The following is a 20,199-nucleotide window of genomic DNA, read 5'->3' on the forward strand; positions in this document are numbered from 1 at the left end:
AGCTAGCGACGCGTTTACGCAGAAGGCGAGAAAAGAGCAAAGAGAGGATTTCCAGCACGGTTTTTTTGCTTCCAATGTCTTTTTTTTTTAAAGCATACTAGTAAAAATACAGACAGTGCATTTGTTGGTTTTTTTTAAAAAATAATATTTATTAAAGTTTCAAAAAAGTTAAAGAAGAAAACAGAAAATACAAAATACAGAAAAATAAAAACAATTAAAAACAAGACAATCTTTCCGTGTCATATCTTTCATTTACTTGTTTCCCTGACCTCCTCACACCTCCCTTTTTTGTATTCTAGTTCAATTAGTTATTTCAGCAAATCCTTTCCATCTTTGCTCAGACAGTGCATTTGCAAGTTGCGAATGAGATGACTGTGACAGCCGCGCAAAACTGTTACTATTGCAGGTTAGCGGGTGGAACTGAAGCCGGTTAGATTTTCTAGCTTTAAAAAGTCTCCCGTGTAGAGTGAAGCCCTTGTGCTGGCACGTTGCTCTTTCAAATGTTTAAAAGCTTAGAAAATAAAACGAACATTTTCAGGTGAAATAAGGTTTGAGTTAGAGAGTATTTGTTCCTGCAGCAGGACATTGGAAAGCTCTTCAAAACCCCTTTCAGTTTGCCAAAAAGACTCCGGGACGTTGGATTATTCGTGAAACCAGCTTACTTTTTAAAACAGTTTCTCTAAAAAAATAAGTCAACATGCTTGCTGAAAAACTGATATTAGCTATACCTTTTTGGAACAATAAATGTCAAAACAGAAGTTATTCCTGCATTTCAAGGTACTGCACTAGATCAGTGTTTCCCAACCTTTTTTGGGCAAAGGCACACTTGTTTGATGAAAAAAATATCGAGGCACACCACCATTACAGCCCCGTGACGTCAGCACGCAGCGTCACGCCGGGAGGGACGCACGAAAGTGTAACTTTCAATTTTTTCCCCTCCCCCTTGCCGGGGAACCTCCAAGCTTTAGGGGTGGGGGGGGGAGGAGGCAGCAAAGCGAGGGACTGAGGGACTCCTCCAACGACAAGGGTTGGGGAAGAAGAGAAAGTTATAGTTGTTTTTTAAAAAGTGATAATTTCATTGTTCTGTTTTTTTGTAAACCGCTTTGAAGGGTTCCTTCTCGGCACGCCCCCCCCCCACCCGACAATCAAGCAGCGTATCAATTCCATGAAGCACCAAATGCAGGCGCGTTTTAACTCACGTCTCGGAAGTGGGCGAGGCTGCGCTCGACCAGGGCGCTGAGACACTCGTAGGCCGAGCCCGCCTGGAGGAAGAGCTGCGCCAGGCACATCGCCTCGCTGCGGAAGAGGGAGCCCATGGCGGAGGGCGCCCAGGCCGGGCCTGAGGAGGCGCAGCGGCGGGAGCGGCAGAGGCGGCGTCACCGCTCTCCTCGGCGCCGCCTCCGCTCCGCCGTCGCCGCTGCTGCCGTCCCGCTGCGGAGGCGGCTCCGGGGACTGGCGGGTCCCCCGCTGCCCGGTGCCATGGAGAGGAGGCAGGCGAGGGAGACGGAGACCCGAGTGGCCCCAAGTCCCGCGGCTTCCGGCTTCTCCTCACAAGTCCAGGCGCCGCCAAGAGAGAAGGGGCGGGGAAAGCCTAGAGCGGCCAACCGCACGCTCACCTCGGAAGCTCCGGTCAATAAGACAGCGCCATTGGCCCGGGCGCTCTGCCCCTCGGCACCTCTATGGCTGGCCCGAATACCGAGCGAGAAGCGGTTTCGTCTCTGTGGTAGGGAGGAGCAAAGAAGGGCCCAGCCAGGCGGGCCGAACGAAAGCGAGCCCAGAGTTCCTGTGCTTCCCTGGTGGGGCCGGCCATTGCCTTTCCCTTGGGCAGGGCGAGGGAATTCCCAGGCTGCAGCCTCTCGCGCTGGTGCCTCAAAGGCCTTTGCCTTTCCCGTATCACATGTGGAAAAGGGGGCTGGATCCAGTGACGCAACTCGGAAAACTGTTAGGGAAGCCAGAGCAGGAAAGTGAGTGGGAGGCGGCGTCGCCGCTTTAACCCACGTTTCCTTTTTGAAAGAGAAACCAGTGTTTCCCAACCTTTTTTGGACTCGCTCGCAGCACACCAGGCAACAGCTCGCGGCACATTAGTGTGCCGCGGAACACCGGTTGGGAAACACTGCACTAGATGACCCTTGGAGTTCCTTCCAACTCCACAATTATATGATTCTGTGGCAAAATACAGTGTTGTTGTTTTTTTGGTGTGTGTGTGTATATATATAATATATATATTCTACATTGTAAATATGGTTCCCTATCTTTACAGTTTCATTCCTGGTAAATTCCAGTTAGTAAACAAATGTTTATTGTGTTGATGGTCTGTCTCGTCTAACACTTATACTATTTATTAGTTTATTTTGTTCGAAACCCTGATTCTGATCAATGTTGATTGTGATTAATTTTAATTGTATAAATAGTTCTTTTTTATTATGTTACTTTATGTCCCTCAATTGCGGGAATTATTTATATGGGGATCCAGAGAGAGAGCCATTTCACTGAGCCCGCGAGAGAGGAGCGCCCTTCGCCGGGCGAGCTGGAAGTGCCTTCGAAGCAACAGCGCCGCGCTCGCGAGAATGCTGGACAGAGAGCGGGGCGGGGTCTCAGCGCTGCCCAGTTAGAAGTGGGAGGGCCTTCGGTCCCGCTCTCTTTTGCGATTGGCCCTCGCCGATTTCCTCCCCGCAGACTGGCGACACGCCTCCTTGGAGCTTGAGCAGGAAGTGGGCGCGGCGATCCCACCCCTGCTCCGATTGGTGGCTCCGGCTGTCCATCCAGGGAGGCGGGGCGGTGGGCTCGCCTGGGGAACCGGAAGCTGTCAGCGCTTGTGCCGGGTTCGCCGAGCGAGGAGGTTCCGCGCCGCCGCCGGGGATGATGGGAGGCTCTCAAGATGGCGCCGGCGCGTCGGTGGCGGAGTGAGCGCGCCGTCTCCCGCCTCTAGCCCGCTCTGGCGCTGTGAGCGGCTGGCCGCGACGGCTCTTGCGGGGCCGAGTCCCCCGAGGGCGGGCGAGGGAGTTTGGCCGGCCGGCCGGCCAGCAGCCGGACTCGGAGTTGGCTCTTCCCTCCGCGCGCGCGCGCCTCTGTGAGGGCGAAGGGGGGCATGGCCACCATGGAGAAGCTGATGAAGGCCTTCGAGTCCCTCCGCTCCTTCCAGCAGCAACAGGGCCCCGCTGCCTCAGCGGCGGCGGCAGCATCAGCGCCACCAGGCACGGCACCACCCGCCGCCTCAGCCGCCGCCACGGTCGCCGCCGCCGCCCCCGGGGAGCCGCCTCACAGACCGTGAGTTGTGAAGGGAGGCTGGAGCGGGCGGGCGGGGGGCGAGAAAGCGGCCGCGGGGCCCGCGCTCGGGAGAGGCGGGGAGGTGGGAGCGGTGGACGCCGGAGCGCCGTTTGATCTGTGTCCCCCGCAGGCTAGTGTAGCCTGGAAGGAGCAAAGCACGGCAGCTACATCGCGGAAACCAGCCTCTTAAAATCTAGGAAATGTAATCTTCGGGGCCTCAAGTCCAACGGGCATAGGTGTTTTCACGTATTGTTGTTATATTTACTCAATTTGTATCCCCCCCCTTTCATTTGAAGTTCACGGTTTGCAAGATAAAAATACAAGTTGAGAACACGAAATGCATAGTAAAAACAAGCTCATGACCCCTCACCCCAAACACATTTAAAAGGACATTATATGTCATTCAGTGAAAAGGCCTGGTAAGTTTCCACCAGTCTCCAGACAAACCTCCCTGCAGAGAGACACCACAGAAAAGGTCTGCTCTCATGTTGCCACCCTCTGGATCTCTTGTGGGCCTCAGATGATGATCACAGGGTCCGATTTGGTTCACATGGGGAGAGACAGTCCTTGAGGCATTGCAGTCCTGAGCCATTTAATGCTTTAGAGGTAAATAAGTTAAACAATTTAAGTTAAACAATTTAAGATGTAACACTGGACAAGTAACACCGACTGGCTTAACTGAGAAACAGACTGACAGACAAACTGCAGACCAACAGACTACTGAGCTGACATGCATTAATCACAGCTATTGTCGGGGCACTGAGCTGTTACTGTAGCAACTGGCTTGGTTGACCATGCACTTGCAATTAAATTATCTATGGGATGATTTACACTCATGAATGAGAATAACCCATTTTCTCATGTAAACGCAGCTGTAACCTCTCTGCTAGTTTTCCTTGGCCAAAAAGGGCAAGGGTCCAGAGCACAAGTCTGATCCAAGCACTTTGTCCAGATCCTTGACCTGAAGCCTTACCAACTGAAACTCATACAACATAACTCCTCCCACATAGGCACCTTAAAACCAAGGGGAGGTGGAAAATGCATTAAAAGCATCCCTGCCAAAGGCCACAAATAGTTACCGTATTTTTTGCACCATAACACTCACTTTTTTCCTCCTAGAAAGTAAGAGGAAATGTCTGTGCGTGTTATGGAGGGAATGCCTACGGATGGCGGGGGGATCTGCTGCAGTCGTGAGCAGAGGATCCATGGTTCCCCTTCCTTCCCTCCTCCATGGCTCGCTTTGAAACAGCAAAGCGGGATAAGAGCCGCTGAGTGGGGAGGAGAGAGGGACAGAGAGCCTGCTTCTTTAAAGGAGCAAAGCTCCTTCTTTAAAGGAGTAAGCGGCTCCTGTCCGGTTAGTTCCTTTAAAGCAAGCAGGCTCTCTGTCCCTCTCTCCTCCCCACTCAGCTCGCTACATAGCAGCAAAGTTTTTCAGCTCGCTAAGCTGGGGATGAGCGGGGAGGAGGGAGAAAAGCAGAGCCTTCTTGCTTTAAAGGAGCAAAGCGGGAGAGGAGAGGAGCCTTCTCCCCTTAAACCCCTCTTCTGCATTATTAGCAGCATCCTTCTCCACATACCCCATGCGTGCTCCTTGTCCCTTGAGTGCTTTTCCTTCCCTCCCCACTTAAAACGTGGTTACAAAGCACGGATCCACATGGATCCTCAGGATTTTTGCACTGGGCTACTCCAAACTCACTGTCAGATCACATGTCTGTGGCCACAGCATGAACCACAAAAATCATACATACACTGTTTCGTTTAGATTTTTTTTCTTGTTTTCCTCCTCTAAAAACTATGTGCGTGTTATGGTCGGGTGCGTGTTATAGAGCGAAAAATACGGTAAATGCCTTTGTTTGTTTGTAGAGAAAAGTTTTTGCATGGCACCTTGATGCAAATCCTTTTGAGTTCAGTATGACTTGCTTCTTAAATAAGCATCATTATGATAGCACTGCAAAGTTCTTCTAATTTGTTGCCTTGGGAGAACAATGCTCCTTTTCTGTCCAAAGGTTCTTGTCTAAATTATAAGTTCTTAAATTTCCCCCACTGCCTCACCCCATTTCTAAAGAACGAAATGTTTTCCAGAGTTGGAAACCGAGATCAGTAAAATAGCATGAGAAATGCCCACTGTTTGGTGGGTTAAAACATTTTCCAATACAGCACATGTTGCAAGGCAACCTGAGAGAAAAACCATTCGTCTTTATTCTTCTGTTTTCCTTCACCAAATTGCGTGTGGTAGACCTCCTGTAGAGAGACTGGGCATTTTCCAGAGAGGGGAGGAACCTGTTGCTACCAAGGAGGAAGCAGGTGCATTTATGGAATGCTGCTGAAAGTTAAAGCTATAAAAACTCTGACCCTTGCCATACTACTTTCGACACTGAGATTAGTTTTGACATTCTAGTCCTTGTTTTCTTTACTACAGCTACGGCCTTGAGTAAAGTTAATAGGCTTTGGTATCCTTGCAGATAATTCTACTTGAAATAATAAAAAAGCAGCTGTTAAAAAGCTTACATATCTGACTGCCAGGAGTTGATGGTTACTTGTTGCAAGTGACTCAAGAAAAGGGAGCTAGTTACACATTTCTTTTAATGTGTTCCAGCTGAAAACGGGTGTAACTCATTGCTGAAAGGCAGTTCCAATGTACTATATATAATGCATAGGTCTGCCCTGTATGCTTTCTTAGGTCATCTAATATCCATGCTTGTTGCCTCAACTCAAGCTCCATTCTATTTCCTGTCTCTGGTCCTATACCTAGGAAAATCCAGTTGTCATTCTGTCTTCTTTGCTTCAAGCCCTTCTTAAAAACCCCTTAGTGATTTTGGAAACATTAAATGTGCATACATACTTCTAAACATTTATTTGTTTAAATATTTATAATCCTTACTTTCGTGAAGTATGTCAAAATGGTATGCAACATACACAATATAATAAAATCAGTAAGGGTATCCATGAGAACATAATTTAAAACATCAGTAGATACAGGTTGGTTAAAAAGAGAAATTCATATTGTGAAGGCCTGTGTAAACAATAGAATTTGCAGAAGATGTCTGAAAGAAGCAAGGATTATTCCTGCTGAACCTGTGCTAGTAGGGAGCTCTGCAAGACAGGGCCTGCCTCTCTAAAGGCTAGCTAAGGCTAACTGAACCCCAGAGATGTGGCGAACAATAAATAAAGTAGCTAGCTAAGGCTAACTGAACCCCAGAGATGTGGGGAACAATAAATAAAGTAAGGTAAATGGACCCCTTGACCATTAGGTCCAGTTGTGGCCGACTCTGGGGTTGCGGTGCTCATCTCGCTTTACTGGCTGAGGGAACCTGCGTACAGCTTCCGGGTCATGTGGCCGGCATGACTAAGCCGCTTCTGGCAAACCAGAGCAGCGAACAGAAACGCCGTTTACCTTCCCGCTGAAGCGGTACCTATTTATTTACTTGCACTCTGACGTGCTTTCAAACTGCTAGGTTGGCAGGAGCAGGGACCAACAACCGGAGCTCACCCCGTCGCGGGATTCGAACCGCCGACCTTCTGATCGGCAAGTCCTAGGCTCTGTGGTTTAACCCACAGCGCCACCCGCGTCCCATAATAAATAAAGTATTTTGTGTTAAAGTTTGCCATCTTTCTGCTTGTGTTTTATAATCTTGGTCTCATTCCTATTCTTTAAGCTGTTCTTTGTTCCAGAATTCTTTGTTAATGTATAGAGTATTTTCAGCTGGGGAACCTCGGGTCCAGGGCCTGAATATGGCCCTTTATGCCTCTTTAACTGGCCCTTGGGACTCTCTACAGGCCACACTTCCTCCCCAGTTACCTCCTGGCCCAGCTTTGCAACCTGCTTGACTGGTTTTTCCTAGATGGAATGTGACTTTGAATTCTGTTCATGCTTCTTGCTTGTCTGACTGGAGGATAAAAAGGTGTATGTATGGAAACTAATGTAGTGTACAAATGTAAAATTTATGTTTATTCATCTGCCCACTTTTGCCTCTAGTCCTACCACTGTGTGTGGCCCCGGAAGATTGTCCAGAAGGGCACATGGCTCTTAGGTGGGGGGGAAACCTGCCCACCCTCAGTGTAGTTGGTGCTTTATAGACTGACCTAAGCAAACATGAGAGGGAGGGTACAGTATGAATAGTAGCATTTGGGAAGTAACAACCAAAGAGATGGTTAGAGTGGGAATTGCAAGGGTATGAGTGCTACTAATTTCAAATAAATATAATGTATGCAGGAGCTGTGCCACTTCTGTGAGTGCGTTTGAGCTGCTTCTCAAATTGCTGGACACTTGTATCCATTTTAATATTTTCCTTCTTTTAAAATGTAACAGGTATATAATTATCTAGAAACATAGAAAGGAGTTCAAAACATAATATAACAGCCCTTGCTTCCAGGGAGATGTGCAGACAAATATTTGTTTGGTTAATCCAAATCAATGTGACAGACACACAAATTCTCATCTTGCTTTTTCTGGGACAAAATTTCTTAGCCTCTGCTCTTTCTGCAGTGAGGACACAAAATTTATGTGGAGTCATTACCAGTCCACTTTCACTTTTCTCATAAAAGCTGTAGTTTTTTTGTATACATTCTCATGCTTGCAGCTTTTATTTGAATAAAGAGTTTTGGATATGCTCATCAGACCATCACAAAATGAAACTTTAACAGTATGAAAATAGTGCAGGGTATCACCAATAGAAGCTAACTCTGACCCAAATAAAATTACAACTTAAACTTAAAATGCTGAATTTCCATGGCAGATCGCAGCATGCCCCCTTTTAAAAATATGTATCTCAACAAATATTAGCTTAAGAGATGAAATACTTCTATTCAGATTTTCATAAATTCATGTAAAACCTAAACAAATAAAAGTGTAAAATAAAATTCTCATTTTTTTGGCAACACACTGAATTTCTTAATAATTTTCTCCTCATCAGTTACTGCTGATGGATGGCCTTAAAATGTAAGGAAGTAGTAGAGTTAATAAAAATATTAAATAAACTTCCATATATGGTATTATCTTTAATATATTTTCAACTACAGTGGTGCCCCGCAAGACGAATGCCTCGCAAGACGAAAAACCCGCAAGACGAAAGGGTTTTTCGGTTTTTGCGTCGCTTCGCTAGATGATTTTCCCTATGGGCTTGCTTCGCAAGACGAAAGCCCATAGGGAAATCTCCGGGGACCTCTTTTAAATGCTGGCGGTGGGGAGCAAAGCCTTTCCCCCCCCTTCCGGACTTCAGAAGAGGTCCAGGAAGGCCGGCGGGGGCCGAAAGGCTTTGCTCCCCACCGCCAGCATTTTAAAAGCGGTCTGGGATAGCAGGGAAGCGCTTCCCGCTATCCCGGATGGCTTTTGAAGGCAGGCGGGGGGGAGCAAAGACTTTCGCCCCCCGCCGGCCTTCAGAAGAGGTCCTGGACCTCTTGATATGTTGGAAAACTGGGCCAAAACTAACAAAAGAAATTCCAAAAGAAATAAATGTGGGTGGGAAGGCTCAGATGCACAGATATAAGATGAGCGACACTACTTATGCAAATTTAAAGTGTGATTCCAGCTTCATGCGCTTGGGAGCTGGCCAGCTGAAATCATACACATGCAAAGTGGAGAGCTAGCCTTAAAAGCTCTTTCTGCTCTGAGTTTCCCTGGTGTGGAGTTTTTTAGCTTTCATATTTGCTTACCTACTGCTGGGAGGCTTGTTTGAACTTCCCAGAGTCTGGTGAGCAAGGCCCACTCAGCTCGCTGGCTAATAATAATAATAAATAATATTTATACCCTGCCCATCTGGCTGGGTTGTCAGATGTGTATGCTTTTGCAGGAGCAGTATAGAATCATAGAATCATAGAGTTGGAAGAGACCACAAGGGCCATCGAGTCCAAGCCCCTGCCAAGCAGGAAACACCATCAGAGCACTCCTGACATATGGTTGTCAAGCCTCTGCTTAAAGACCTCCTAAGAAGGAGACTCCACCACACTCCTTGGCAGCAAATTCCACTGTCGAACAGCTCTTACTGTCAGGAAGTTCTTCCTAATGTTTAGGTGGAATCTTCTTTCTTGTAGTTTGGATTTATGCTCCGTGTCCGCTTCTCTGGAGCAGCAGAAAACAACCTTTCTCCCTCCTCTATGTGACATCCTTTTATATATTTGAACATGGCTATCATATCACCCCTTAACCTCACCTCCTCTTCTCCAGGCTAAACATGCCCAGCTCCCTTAGCCGTTCCTCATAAGGCATCGTTTCCAGGCCTTTGACCATTTTGGTTGCCCTGCTCTGGACACGTTCCAGTTTGTCAGTGTCCTTCTTGAACTGTGGTGCCCAGAACTGGACACAGTACTCCAGGTGAGGTCTGACCAGAGCAGAATACAGTGGCACTATTACTTCCCTTGATCTAGATGCTATACTCCTATTGATGCAGCCCAGAATTGCATTGGCTTTTTTAGCTGCCGCGTCACACTGTTGGCTCATGTCAAGTTTGTGGTCAACCAAGACTCCTAGATCCTTTTCACATGTACTGCTCTCAAGCCAGGTGTCACCCATCTTGTATTTGTGCCTCTCATTTTTTTTGCCCAAGTGCAATACTTTACATTTCTCCCTGTTAAAATTCATCTTGTTTGTTTTGGCCCAGTTCTCTAATCTGTCAAGGTCGTTTTGAAGTGTGATCCTGTCCTCTGGGGTGTTAGCCACCCCTCCCAGTTTGGTGTCATCTGCAAATTTGATCAGGATGCCCTTGAGTCCATCATCCAAGTCGTTGATAAAGATGTTGAATAAGACTGGGCCCAAGACAGAACCCTGTGGCACCCCACTAGTCACTCTTCTCCAGGATGAAGAGGAACCATTGATGAGCACCCTTTGGGTTCGGTCAGTCAGCCAGTTACAAATCCACTGAGTGGTAGCATAGTCAAGACCGCATTTTACCAGCTTCTTTACAAGAATATCATGGGGCACCTTGTCAAATGCCTTGCTGAAATCAAGGTAGGCTACATCCACTGCGTTCCCTTCATCTACCAGGCTTGTAATTCTGTCAAAAAACGATATCAGGTTAGTCTGATATGACTTATTTTTCAGAAATCCATGCTGACTGAGGTTGTATTAACTATATGTGATTTAGACTTTTCCTGCAATCTTCGGAATGCAATCCTTGCACAAGTTGTGAGTTACATGTTAAAAAGATCTGGGCTATTTAGCAGACTACAAGCTAAACATTAGATGAGTCAGCAGTGTGGTCCATGGCCATCTGTCATGGATGCTGTAGCCAAGATTGAACTTGATGACTCTTGGGATTCCTTCCAGTTCTATGATTCTAAGTATAGTGTTTAGATTGCAAGAAGTAATTGAACTGCTCTATTCTTTGTTCAAACCTCACTTGTCACTTAGGTGATGGGTCAGATTTATTTTCTGTTGCTCGAAATGCCAATGGGCTCAAAACCCCCCTGCCCTCGCACCTTTGCCAACACCACCTGCTGGCCTGCCCAAGAGGGAGGGAGTGGGAGGCTGCTGCCATCCACCGAGGATGGAGAAAAGCAGGAAAGTGCCCAAGGAAGGAAGAGGCCACCCTGGTGCATGCTTCCACCTCAGCTGCCAAGTCCATTAGGGGGGCGCATCACTTGCCCCACCCTGGGTGCCAGCAACCCACGCTACACCACTGGTTACTTGCTTCAGTAGAAGTTTGCCCTTGATGATCTTTGAGGGCCTTTTCAACTCTGATTCTCTGAGGTGTTCCAACATAACATTATTCCAACATAACATTCTAACAGGCTAGATTTCAGGGGTACTTTTTAGGATACCATGCTCCTTTAAACTGTAGATCTGTTTGCCAGATCTGAAGTTCTCTTGTTTTAGACTCATGCAATGTAGCTTGAGAAAGGAGAGGAAGCATAATTTCAGAGTCCTGTTAGACGCATGGAACTAATGGTTCAGTTGAAATAATAGCTATAATTTTGTTGATAATTAAGTAAGTTTAATGCTGTCTTGGTCAGAATTGAATATTTGCATTTATTTGTTTGTTTGACTTCTATACCGCCCTTCATCATAAGATCTCAGATTTTTGGCTATCTGGCTTTGAGTTTTGACTTCAGTGCCATGCATTTTCAGAAAACCTGTAAAACTAAACCCTTTTCTTGCTCAAGCATTTTAGAAAGAAATTTATTGCAATCATTCTATTATTGTTTCTTGACACTTTATTATTATTATTATTATTATTATTATTATTATTATTATTATTATTATTTTCTATACCATCCTTGATTTGAGGATCATACGTTTTGGAATATTGATGAAATATATAGAGTAAGTTTTACATGAAATGTTGTTTTGTGTCTGATATACATTCTCAGGATTCTTAAGTCATTCTTTACCAAATGAATGAATTTAAGAAATAATGTAATCAAGGTATCATCAGTTCATTGTAACAACAAAATAGAATTTTCTGATATTCACAGGATAGCTCTACTACCTTAACTTTACTGTTGTATAAAGCATATCAAGTGTTGGTATTTTGTATAATTACAAATTTTATCTCTTATTTTAGAAAGAAAGAACTTTCCACCACCAAGAAAGATCGAGTGAATCATTGCCTAACAATATGTGAAAATATAGTTGCTCAATCTTTAAGGTAATCAAGTGTTTTCTGATCTCTGTTTATGCAAATGCTGTTCTGTTTCTGTGCTTCAGTGTTTCAATGAGTATATAATATACATTATTGTACTTCTGCTGCTCTAATGGTTCATCATGCTTGTATGCAGAACAAGGGAACTTGCTCTTATGCTCCCATTTCTTTGCAGGATGAAATATAAAGGTTGATAATCTGCTCTCAAAATGTTGTCCTTCTACTTGGAAAGGGCTTTATGCTGCTCTTGATCAAGGCAGGGAAAGGAGGAACTAGACAAGCAAATAATGGTTTGGTTCTCCTGTGTATGCTGCTGTTTGGTGTATTTGAGTGGTTGAGCTTGCTGCCTTGATAAGGAGGAGTTTGTTCAGTATACCTAGCTACACCTCTGTCTGCAGTTAGATACACCCACTTTTAACTGAAGTCCTTCCTAAGTTACCGTATATGATGCACTGAGCAAATATAAAATAGGGGTGTTTCTAATAGCAGTACAGCACTGAAAGCTCTCCAGTCTTTTCTCCTATTTACTGCTCAGAAACAATTGCACTATATTCATTAATGGGGAATAGGGAAAACTGTTTAATATGAAAGCTTCCTCTTGACAAGGTGTTAAAATAATGTCCCCATGAGCAATCTGAAATTCATTTATACAGTATTTATATACCACTTAACCCAGTGGTTCCTAAACCTCTTACCCACAGGCAGCTTGAAAATTGCTGAGGTCTTGGCAGACCATTTAATACTTTTTCTGCTTGTTGTAGCAACTGTAGTGTGCTGTGCTAGATGCTGTATGATTTTTAATTGCATTTTTACTGCTTCTTTTATTTCTTTCATTGTATTTTGCTGTGTTACAGTTTGAATTCCCTAGAATTCAAATTGTAAGCGTTCTTCACAGATGTGCTGTGGGGCTTCTAATTGAAAGTTGTAGACCACTATTGGTCTGCAGACCACAGTTCGAAAACTAGTAACTTAACCATCTAAGCAGTTTACATCAAGTATAATACCAAAAGTATAAAATACATTAAAATTACCAATTAAGTTGAAAATAAGTTGACCTAAAACAATCAAACTATAAATACAATCAACATTTTTAAAATATACATTTTAAAATAAAATTACATGCTGGAATATGTGCCCAATAAACATATCTTGGTAGGCTTGCTTAAACAAAAAAGCTTTTAGCAGGAGAGGTAGAGAGTGGAAGTGAATGTTTTTACTTCAGAAAAAACTGCAGATCTGTGCTACGTACCAAATTTGGCAACTGTGCTTTGTTCTTAGAATTATAGAAAGGACACGGAGGGTCATCTAGCTCAACCCCCAGCAATGCAGAGTTACCGTATTTTTCGCACCATAGGACGCACTTTTTCCCCTCCAAAAATGAAGGGGAAATGTTTGTGCGTCCTATGGTGCTGAAGCCTGGAGAGTGAGAGGGGTCGGTGCGCACCGACCCTTCACGCTCTCCAGGCTTCGCACACCTCTCCGCAAGCAGCGGGAGCCCGGCGCTGGGTTCCCGCTGCTTGCGGAGAGTTGCCTGCATGCTGAAGCCTGCGCGCGCTGAGCTCAGCGTGTCCACGCTTCGCAGACCTCTCCGCAAGCAGCGGGAGCGCTCCCACTGCTTGCGAAGAGTTGCCTGGTTGGTGAAGCCTGCGCGCGCTGAGCTCAGCACGCCCAGGCTTCGCGGACCTCTCCGCAAGCAGCGGGAGCGCTCCCACTGCTTGCGGAGACTTGCCTGGATGCTGAAGCCTGCGCGTGCTGAGCTCAGCGCGCCCAGGCTTCGCGGACCTCTCCGCAAGCAGCGGGAGTGCTCCCGCTGCTTGCGGAGACTTGCCTGTTTGGGGGCTGGGGTCGGGGGAATCTCGAGCTTCCCCCGGCCCAGCCCCGCGCCTGGGGGGAAAAATATTTTTTCCCCTTTATTCCGCCCCCCCCCCAAAAAAAATTGGGTGCGCCCTATGGTCCGGTGCGCCCTATGGTGCGAAAAATACGGTAAATATCAAACCGGAAAATAAAACCATGAAAAGGATGGGGAGGGTGCATGAGCCAAATAATCCCCCTGGCTCAATCCTGCTTGTTCCTCAGCCATTGTTTAGATCAGTGTTTGGGAACTGTTTTGTTGTTGAGGACCATATTCCCTTGGGGTAACTTGCTGGTGGTCACTGGCTAGGACAAGAACCATTCCCACCCTTTATCTCTCACACCTCAGTCCATATGTTCTCTCATGCACTATCCATTATCCATGCAGTTTTGGCGAGAGCAAGGCATTCCACTATTCCACTTTGCTGCTGGCTCCCCCCCACCCTTAGGGGTGGAGAGAGGCCAGTGGGAAATCTCTCCGTAACACCCTGCTCTTGCTGAGTTTCAGTGAGAGGGAGGTGTCCCTCCGCTTTGCTTTGCTGCTTCTCCTCAAGGAGAAACCCTTGCAGAGTTTGCAAGTACTTTTCCTTGAGAGGAAGCCCTTGTAGAGCCTCACACCCCCTCCAATTGTGGGGGTGGCAGCAGGGGGTTTCGCCTCAGGTACCAAAGCATCTCAGGCTGCACCTGTTTTTATGACTATTTGTCACAGCTTTTCTGCATCTCCTCCCCCAAACTCTCATGCACCAAAGGATTGCAGTGAAGGAGAGGAGCAAGATCCAAAGGTAGCCAGCATTTGATGAGGAGCCTTTTCAAAACACTGGGGAATGTGCTAACTTCGGATTATTGAAGCTGAAAAATAATTCTACGTTTTCAATTAATTTGGAATTTTATGAACACAGCGTAACGTCCAGGAGTTTAACCTGACAAGTGGAACTTGGCTCATGATAACTTTTCTTTTTTTCCTTTAAAGAAATTCTCCAGAATTTCAGAAATTGCTGGGCATTGCTATGGAACTTTTCCTACTCTGTAGTGATGATGCAGAGTCAGATGTAAGGATGGTTGCTGATGAATGTCTCAATAAAGTTATAAAAGTAAGTTGCATTTGGTTTTGTGCCCTGTAATTATTGAATATTATCATTGCGGTTCTGTGACAGATGACTTTTTCCATCAAGTAGCAAGTAGGTTTTTGTAGCGTATTATTATATGAACTTCTGATGTATGAGTATCATCTCTGTAGATCTAGCAAATTGCTATCTTTGTAGTTTAAGAGTTAACTATCATAGCAAGTAAACCTGCAAACTTTTCAGTGCATTATGTAATCTGTTGAAGCAAGGCATATTTTGCTGATACTAAAAAGATATTATTTTGTTTCCTTCTAGGCTTTGATGGATTCTAGTCTTCCTAGGTTACAGTTAGAACTCTACAAGGAGATTAAAAAGGTGAGGGGGGGTTATTTATTTTATCTTAGTTTGTTTGGATTTATAGTCATACCTTTTTTTAACAAGACTTTGTGATTAATCACATAGTAAGTATTTAAACTATTATAACAGCAAACACTAACAATAAACACAAAGGTTATTCTAAATCATATTAACAATTTGACATGCTGGGTAAAAGATTCCTGCATTGCAGGGAATTGTACTAGATGAACCTCATGGTCCCTTCCAACTCTACAGTTCTATGATTCTTTGAAATGTTGGGCTGTTTGGAAATAATCTTTCTCATCGTTAAAGATGCATTAGGAAGTACAGTGGTAACTCAGGTTACATAAGCTTCAGGTTACATATGCTTCAGGTCACAGACTCTGCTAACCCAGAAATTGTACTTCGGGTTAAGAACTTTGCTTCAGGATGAGAACAGAAATCGTGCTCCGGCGGCGAGGCAGCAGCAGGAGGCCCCATTAGCTAAAGTGGTGCTTCAGGTTAAGAACAGTTTCAGGCTAAGTACGGACCTCCGGAACGAATTAAGTACTTAACCCAAGGCCACCGTATACAAGATTTGCCATATATTAATGAAGAGTTGAATTTTTAAGGGCAGTGGTTTGAGATCCTGTAGAAGAGTGATTTCCAGAACTCCACTCCCATATTTCCAAGTGGAACTGTTGTTCTTTTTTAGTCGTTGTTCACTCTGATCTTTCCAGTGGCTATACTCATCCAAATACATACAGGCTTGCCCCCCATTTGTGCGTGATTGGCTCATGCAGCCACATGTATATGTGGTGCCGGGAAATAAATAAATAATTCAGTACTGACCTCAAATGTTGGGAGAGAGCTGGAAAGTCCTTGTGGCTCGTGAGGACACACTCCCCAGAGCACCAAGTCCAGAAAAAAGACTCCCGATGGCTCTAAAATGGCATGTGGGAGCTCTCGCTGCTACCTTTCTCAACAGCTGTTGGGTGGGAAGCTGTATTAACTGTAGCAGATCCCCCCCCACACTTATCCGTGCAGGAACCCGGAATGTAACCCCTGTGTAAGGGGGGAGTTGCCTCTACACTACTAACATTCTAAAAAGGTAAAGGTACCCCTGACCATTAGGTCCAGTTGTGGACGACTCTGGGGTTGCGCGCTCATCTCGCTCTATAGGCCGAGGGAGCCGCCGTTTGTCCACAGACAGCTTCCAGGTCATGTGGCCAGCATGACTAAGACGCTTCTGGCAAACCAGAACAGCGCATAGAAACGCCATTTACCTTCCTGCCAGAGCGGTACCTATTTATCTACTTGCACTTTGACATGCTTTCGAACTGCTAGGTTGGCAGGGGCTGGGACCGAGCAACAGGAGCACACCCCATCGTGGGGATTCGAACTGCCGACCTTCCGATTGGCAAGCCCAAAAGCCTCAGTGGTTTAGATCACAGTGCCACCCGCATCCCTACTAACATTCTAGTTAAAGGCTATTAATTGTGTGCCTTTAAAAACTCCTCCGTGTTTCTGCTCTGGATTTATCTTTTGTCTAGTCTAGACTGTCCATACACATACATTTTCATACTTTCTTTGTAAAATCAAGACTGAAATCCGTGTGACTGATATATTCTCAATTATTTCTGGATAGAATGGTGCTTCTCGAAGTCTACGTGCTGCTCTTTGGAGGTTTGCTGAACTTGCACATCTTGTTCGACCCCTGAAATGCAGGTGAGGTTGCTTTTCTAAAACAGATTGGAAGTAATAAGTGTTTGGGCCATATCTGGCTGCTCCAGATAGGGATACAGCTGACATACTAGCCTGAGCAGGAAGAAGGCACTCCAGGCCACAGACTCTATCTGTGCCCCACCAGGCAGAGATAAACCCAGGAAGGTAACAAACCCAGCAGCACCTTCAGCTGCATATCTGGTCTTTGAAGGGGGAGTGCAACCCCATCCAGGGACAGTTTAATACATCCAGATCAATTGACTTCCCAATCCACAAAATCTCTATTTTACCTAGATTAACGTTCATCTTGTTCTTCTTTATGCATCCCAGTACAGTGGTGCCCCGCAAGACGAATGCCTCGCAAGACGGAAAACCCGCTAGACGAAAGGGTTTTCCATTTTGGAGGTGCTTCGCAAAACAAATTTCCTATGGGCTTGCTTCGCAAGACGAAAATGTCTTGCGAGTTCCTGCAGGTTTTTTTTTCCTTTTCCCCTTTTTCCCAAGCCGCTAAGCTGCTTATCAGCTGATCCACTAAGCCGCTAAGCTTCTTAACAGCTGATCCGCTAAGCCGCTTATCAGCTGATCCGCTAAGATGCTTATCAGCTGATCCACTAAGCCGCTAATAGCGCTAAGCCGCTAATGGGCTTGCTTCGGATTCTTTTCGTCTTGCGAGGCACCACTGTACTGCATCTGGGTACTTGTTAAAGAGTTCCACGGCCTCCCTGTGGTTCTTAGTTTGAAAAGCGCTAGCATCTGCATGTCGGTGACATTGCTCCACAAGTTTCCAAATGGTTTCTCTCAGAGGCTTTCTACAGAAATTGAACTTGTACCCCAAAATCAGTCAATGGAGCAGAAGTCACTCAGTACTGCTTTCTGGGACTCTCTGTCTAGGAAGGATCACAGTCACTCTAACACAGTGCTTCCTAAGCCCAGAAGGATGCCCTGGTAAATGGTTTCAAGTGCTCTGAAAAGCTCAAGCAGAACCAAGAGAGTTTTTACTCCCACCATCTAGTACAGGCCATCCAGCAGAGCACACAGTGGTTTTTCTACACTTACTGTATTTATTTTATTTATTGGCTAAGCACAGCAGCAGCCTATGCTGGAGTATTTGCTCCCCAGCAGGCCTTGCAGTTCTGCATCATTGGTAGACTTACGTTCGGATGTCATGTTGGTGTCTGTGTCAACCCTTACTTGGTGTTACTAACTGAATAGCTATGCTTCAGAAGGTTCAGCTTTTGGGCATGTGTTCTTTGGTGAATTGTGTGGTCCTTTTCAGCAGGTGGCAGGGCCATTCGGGAAGAGAGCCATTGCTTTTTTTACATCCCTGTTTAGGATTTTGTCCTCTGAAGGAGAATGGAATGTTGGATTTATCATGGGTTCTTTTCCTTAAGGGGGAAGAAGGGTATTATGCCTCACCCATTGGTTGGTTCTGCAAAGAAGGAAAGGAAGGGTCTCTTTTTGTACCCTTTGTCCTTCTTCTTTGGTAGCCTCCTATATTCGGGTCAGACCACCCCCACCCCATCCCAGTTACAGTGTTGTTGGGGTGAAATTTATTTTTTGCTTTTCATCTGGTTAGCCCCTGTTGCAATTTTTTTTGCTTTTTAAAAAATGAAGTCTGGTGTGCTCTTTAGCTCTGAAGAGAAGGTGCACTCGTCATAATTCTAATATTTTTTCTGTTTAAGGAGAAAAATAGGATTGTGACACATCATGCAAACCTCTCAAGTGCATCAAACCTTTGAATATTATGTTCCAAACCACTGAAGAATACCTTTATCTCTTTTTTCCCGTTACAGACCATACTTAGTAAACCTTTTGCCCTGCTTGACACGAGTAAGCAAGCGCTCTGAAGAATCAGTACAAGAAACGCTGGCTGCAGCAATACCAAAAATCATGGCAGCTTTTGGAAATTTTGCAAATGACAATGAAATTAAGGTATAATCATCTAAAATGTTTGCTGTAGTAAATGAAACAAGATTTTGCCCGCTTGTAAATTCACTGTTTAGAAATAGGCAAAATTGTTAGTTTGCAAAGGATTAATAGCAATTCTCTAATCCTAAATGGGGTTTAGTTCTGGAATCTAAGTAGTTTAAAATGAATATTCTGTGGAAACATCTAGAAATCCTCAACTGACAGATTTAAGTTTTATTTCATGTACATGGCATGGGTTAACTTGCTGGTTCATATGAAGTACTAAACCATGGTTTACTGTTATTCATGAGGCCTTGAGCTTGCAAGCTCACATACTCCCTTCTCCTCCTCTAGCATAGGTGTGAGGAGAAGACCAGAGGCTTCCACTTCTGTTTAAGACTAGCCACAGTTTAGCATTTGTGTCTGAACCTTAAAGTGTGGATAATCCTTAACAATAGCTAGTAAAAACAATCTAACTTCATAAAAGATGGTTTCAAGTTGACTTGATTCTACTAACTACAGTTGCAACTAATTTGTTGAGGTTTGAACATCAGAGCAAGCTACAGGTAGGAAGAACCACAGGTTTTTCTGGTAACACTAAAATTTAATTTAGAATTGCAGGCAAATGCAGCCACTGAATGAACATGGTATATTTCTCTTTCATGCATGTACACACACAACCATTCAGTCTCTCTGTCCCCCAACATACTCATGCAAGCTGGTAGTTCTGTGGTGCAAGAATATTTTGCAGGCTTCCTTATCAAACTCTGTAATGTAATATCTGCATGTAAACTAAACCACAGAGTAAGGTTTAAGCTGAACTTAAATCACTAGACCGTTCTAGTATGCCTCTGATAAAGCACTGGGGCCACCTGGAGGGGACTGGTAGCAAGTTATGACTTGTCAGATTGAAGCACTGATACTTGCTTGCCTGTTTTTAGGAGTTTTCTTTGTCTGGTATGCTCAGAAGGAAGCTCTATATTTTTCCTTCTTTCCTCTTTAAGATATAAAATAATCAGTAATTTCATTTGTTGGAGGCATTTGTAGTGCAGTTAAAGGTAAAAGTAAAGGGACCCCTGACCGTTAGGTCCAGTCATGGACGACTCTGGGGTTGCGGCGTTCATCTCACTTTATTGGCCGAGGGAGCTTCCGGGTCATGTGGCCAGCATGACTAAGCCACTTCTGGCGAACCAGAGCAGCGCACAGAAACGCCGTTTACCTTCCCGCCAGAGTGGTACCTATTTATCTACTTGCACTTTGACGTGCTTTTGAACTGCTAGGTTGGCAGGAGCAGGGACCGAGCAACGGGAGCTCACCCCGTTGTGGGGATTTGAACCGCCGACCTTCTGATCGGCAAGTCCTAGGCTCTGTGGTTTAACCCACAGCGCCACCCGCATCCCATTGTAGTGCAGTTAGCACTGACCAAATGCTGCTGTGCAGCACCACGAGGAAATTGGTACATGCTATTACCCTTT

General features: G+C 45.2%; 1 protein-coding gene across 2 annotated transcripts in view; it reads left to right on the top strand.

The window, feature by feature from the left end:
- The first annotated feature begins 2,841 nt into the window (after positions 1–2,841).
- Positions 2,842–20,199, top strand: part of HTT (huntingtin) — a 115,526-nt gene continuing 98,168 nt past the window's right edge. For both annotated transcript variants that reach the window (XM_081925528.1, XM_081925529.1), the window contains exons 1-6: positions 2,842–3,267; positions 11,763–11,846; positions 14,662–14,782; positions 15,071–15,130; positions 16,740–16,819; positions 18,610–18,748. In XM_081925528.1, the coding sequence (XP_081781654.1) occupies positions 3,089–3,267; positions 11,763–11,846; positions 14,662–14,782; positions 15,071–15,130; positions 16,740–16,819; positions 18,610–18,748 (663 nt within the window). In that variant the 5' untranslated portion in view covers positions 2,842–3,088. The remainder of the gene's footprint in view (positions 3,268–11,762; positions 11,847–14,661; positions 14,783–15,070; positions 15,131–16,739; positions 16,820–18,609; positions 18,749–20,199) is intronic.

This window comes from Podarcis melisellensis (genome assembly GCF_964234715.1).
Source record: "Podarcis melisellensis genome assembly, chromosome: 9".
Classification (NCBI taxonomy): Eukaryota; Metazoa; Chordata; class Lepidosauria; order Squamata; family Lacertidae; genus Podarcis; species Podarcis melisellensis.